At 46.7% G+C, this 3,821-nt stretch overlaps 2 protein-coding genes across 2 annotated transcripts; both read right to left on the bottom strand.

Moving 5' to 3' along the window:
• Nucleotides 1–1,193: 1,193 nt before the first annotated feature.
• Nucleotides 1,194–1,422, bottom strand: Pmar_PMAR008381 (hypothetical protein; the record flags this gene model as incomplete). Its single annotated transcript, XM_002766633.1, has 2 exons — nucleotides 1,194–1,292; nucleotides 1,345–1,422. Coding segments are annotated over 2 exons (177 nt in total), but the record flags the coding sequence as incomplete, so codon positions are not given.
• A 1,117-nt stretch (nucleotides 1,423–2,539) lies between these two features.
• Pmar_PMAR008380 (conserved hypothetical protein) lies at nucleotides 2,540–3,816 on the bottom strand (the record flags this gene model as incomplete). Its single annotated transcript, XM_002766632.1, has 7 exons — nucleotides 2,540–2,637; nucleotides 2,852–2,951; nucleotides 3,004–3,156; nucleotides 3,211–3,301; nucleotides 3,350–3,452; nucleotides 3,546–3,685; nucleotides 3,734–3,816. 7 exons carry the CDS (start codon nucleotides 3,814–3,816, stop codon nucleotides 2,540–2,542), a joined length of 768 nt encoding a protein of 255 aa, XP_002766678.1.
• Nucleotides 3,817–3,821: the final 5 nt, after the last annotated feature.

The following is a 3,821-nucleotide window of genomic DNA, read 5'->3' as shown; positions in this document are numbered from 1 at the left end:
CACCGACTACCATCAGAAGAACAAACAACATCCCAAAACATAACGACTACTACAACTTCGACCTACTATTATTCCGCACTCTGGAGTCCACACTCCACTTCCAGAACGAACCAGTTGCAAAAATACTCAAATTGCAGGAAGTGCATGGCAACTTTGCCCTCCGTAGGAGCTACAGATCCCCCGGAGCGAAGCAACGGGATCTGCTAGTACTCATAATGCATGCCGACTCGGCATTGCCGAGTATCATTCTCAAGGATATCCGAAGCTTTTCATATCAATTTCATATCTTTGCATATTTTCCCGCCGTGGTTCAATCACAGTGCAATCACGAAAAATGACAATTTGCCATTTTTCGATGTTCATGAGAATCATCACTGCCATTCTTTTTTGCGAATATTCGGATATCAACGAAAAGGAGTATCTTGTCATGACATGACAGTCATGTCATGTGACACAAATCCGCGGATCAACCGATGTAGTTGCTGCACCCATGTCCATATCCATGGGTTCACACATCAATGTTCACTCGGCCACGCATAACATCGTGCCTCAAGACCTCATGAGCCACGCAACACAGAAAAAATGAAAAAGAAATGAATGCATGTTAATTCACGTCTCAGCTATCGAGGAGCCTTCACCCATCACAGTACCTGTCAAGAGCGAAGAGTGCCCTCGGAACTCAGAAGGAAGACACTGCCGACTGTCATGACAGTCCGCAGAGAAGAGGACTCCTCTTAGAGGAGGGAATCAGCGTTACTTTCTGCCCCAGCCTGCGCGTTAGGAGTATCGTTGAAGGCCGCGAAATAACTCTTCGCGAATGCGAAAATATCGTCCTAAGTTAGAGCACAACATCAAGGTCGAGGTAGAAGATCCCCGTCCTGAAGCAAACTGTGAGACCATGTTTCCGCGAACCGTTTGAGTTCCAGGCTAGTCTCGCAGTTGCCGCATGGGAACGCGAAAAACTAATGAATTTCTATTCCGAAGTGAGTTGCGTTGCATCTACGTAGTACGTAGTACGCACACTCCGCGAACCGAATGACTATCTACCACGGCAAGAAGCAGAGCACAGAGAAATAGACTCAATCAGTTCTCGTCGATTAGAGAAGGCCACTCAGGAGTCCATGGGCGTCACCGCCAGCCATAACGTTACAAGCACATAGTGATGCGCACCGGCAAGCTTTGGTTCTAATTACCGGCTGGTGCAACAGGTTTGCAGCAATAAAATCGTTCAGGACTTGCCTCAACTCGGGATGAAGTCTCAGATACTCCTCATGCTCGTCTCGCAGCTCTTCCTGCAAATAAACACATTATGGCCCAAGATGTTCTTCTGAGGCGTATTCCCACCTCTCTCTCACAAAACACCTGGCGTTGTTCGCAATTGAGACCTTCTAATGGCGATACCGCGTCTTCCGGGCCGACCATTAGAGGTAATTCGCCAACTTCACCTTAACCGAGCGCATCAATTTGGGTTGGCAAACACAACACCTCGAGAAGTGGAGAGAGACGAATGAATGATGTGTTACAACTCATCCGATAGAGAAGGATCCCCTACAATTGTGAGGGAAGGGTAACTATTAGAGAGCGAACGTATAATGTAATCCCATTCATCAAGTATTCTATGAGCTACCGTAGCGAGCCGCTATGAGCTACGTATCCCTCCATGTTTCACTCTCATATTCGTAGCTCAGCTACGAATATGAGAGTGAAACATGGAGGGATACCATTATGACCGATTCTGTTTCTGTTGATGTATAGCATTAGATCAGGAGCAAAGTTATAGATATACTCCCCCAGTAGAAGTTCGTATTTTGAGGCGCAATTTAAACACGTATATGCTAAGAATATGTGGAGAAAATTTTTCACCAATCTTCGACTTCTCACTAACTACGAGGAGTTAGGCCCTGTAACTTGGGGGTCATATCAGGTAAAGCATAAGTACATACCTTCCTGAGCCGCAAGATGATGCTCGTTGTGGTGTCTGTGCAGGAGTCGAAAAACCGGATATGCTAAGAATTTGTGGAGGGGTGTAGTCGTGCCCGATTGTGAGCAGCCATCAATAAGTAGTTTCACCATGATAATGGCAAGCCCTATACTTCTATGAGAGTAACCTTTTTCTCAACTTTCAGAATCTCAAAGTTTCAGAGCTCGGTACTAAGAATAGTTATAGAGCCTATTGTTCTACTACGTCCTCCATTAGCGCTGTATTGACCACTCAATTCGCGGTCATCAAACTGATGTCTATTATTTACTCTTGCGCGGCAAACCCCAATAATCGCGACATCCCGCGAGATCCATTGACCACCAAAACACTATTCGATCATATCGCCACCGAGACTTCTAGTAGGCGCTAGTTGACTGCTAGCTGACGGCAAGTGCTGTGCGCAGTGATCCTTACTGGTCCAAGCCAGGCAGTCGGAAAAAAGAGCGAGAAAAAATGCAGTGGACCATTGCACTACCGGCAAGTGCATGGTGGTAAAAATTTGGCCGTCGGTCGACTTCAACTGAGCAGTCGAAATATACGTACGTCTGTGATCGTTTTTCAAGCGGTTTTTCCCAGGACGTGGTTCTCCTGTAAAAGTGGTGCCGTCGCGCCTTCCTTGGCAGCGAGGCGTGCGCTCCTGCGAGCACCGAGGTTTGCTGAAAAGGAAAACTTCAACGACATCCGGCGATCAAAGGCAGTGTTGGAATAAAAGTCCGCTTAACTCAACTGAGCTGAGAAATTTCTTACTAATCACAGGAGTTCCTGGAATTTACAGAATCCAATGAAAATTTCCTCAGAAATTTCATCACCAACACATATGTTAGACCATGTGCATATATTCCCATACTGATCAAGCGTGATCATACTCACCAGCAAACGCATAGAGACTGCTGGCTGCAACACTCAAGACGATACCGAACACAGCCAAGGCACACAGATGTTCATGAAAAATGATCGCCATAAAGCTGATCTGAACACACAGTGTATTTTCACCTATCACTAGCTGAGCATCATCGGCCCACCTGACAGACTCTTCTCACTGTAGTGAGAGATCTGTTGAACATAGCGTCCGAGTGGACCGTGACACCAACCTTCGATGTCATGGCCACTGCACGAGACATAGTCAAGCCGATAAGACACAACCAAGTAGTAAACGGAGCAGCTCGAATGGCATCCTGAACGAATAACAATAAACTGTCTCGAAGAGATAACAGGTAGTAGCGACTTACACTGAGAGCCTGGTACCAGTAATGAGGTTCATCTCCAGAGAACAGGAACGTTCCGAGCATCAGAGCGACACATGTGTAGAACGTGGTGTATCTATCGATTCCGTCACTCGCCACGAAATTACTTTATATTAGAAATTACAGGGAGATTTCCATTAAGTGATCATATCGCTTCTTAACCATGATGTTGTGTTGATACAGCCACTCGACCAGAACTGCTTGGGACGAGCTCGCCAGCGCCACGCCTGAAGACACAGCGATCTACACTACATATCGGCAAACAACCAATGGAATGCAATCGATTACTCGGGCGCGCGCTATTTGTGACAAGAACTTACCGAAAAAAGTAATAAGCACTCCAGCCACGACCTGGACATCCTGCTTTGACACCTTATCATCATGCTGCGTAGCGAAGGAGTCAATAGCACCCCCAATGAGCATCGCCGCTACGGCGACGTAATGGAAACGATTGAAGACCCTAAGAGCAACACTATGCACAGCTGACTGCAACAGTAGATGGGCCTACTTCCCCAACAGTACGATCGAACTGACTAGAGTGATGAGGAGCTCGCAAGTACGGACCACAGTGAAAGTGCTGCCCGGCAACATCTTCA

This window comes from Perkinsus marinus (genome assembly GCF_000006405.1).
Source record: "Perkinsus marinus ATCC 50983 genomic scaffold scf_1104296972200, whole genome shotgun sequence".
Lineage (NCBI taxonomy): Eukaryota > Perkinsozoa > Perkinsida > Perkinsidae > Perkinsus > Perkinsus marinus.
The sequence above is the reverse complement of the archived record's forward strand: the minus strand, read 5'-3'. Positions and strand labels throughout refer to the sequence as shown.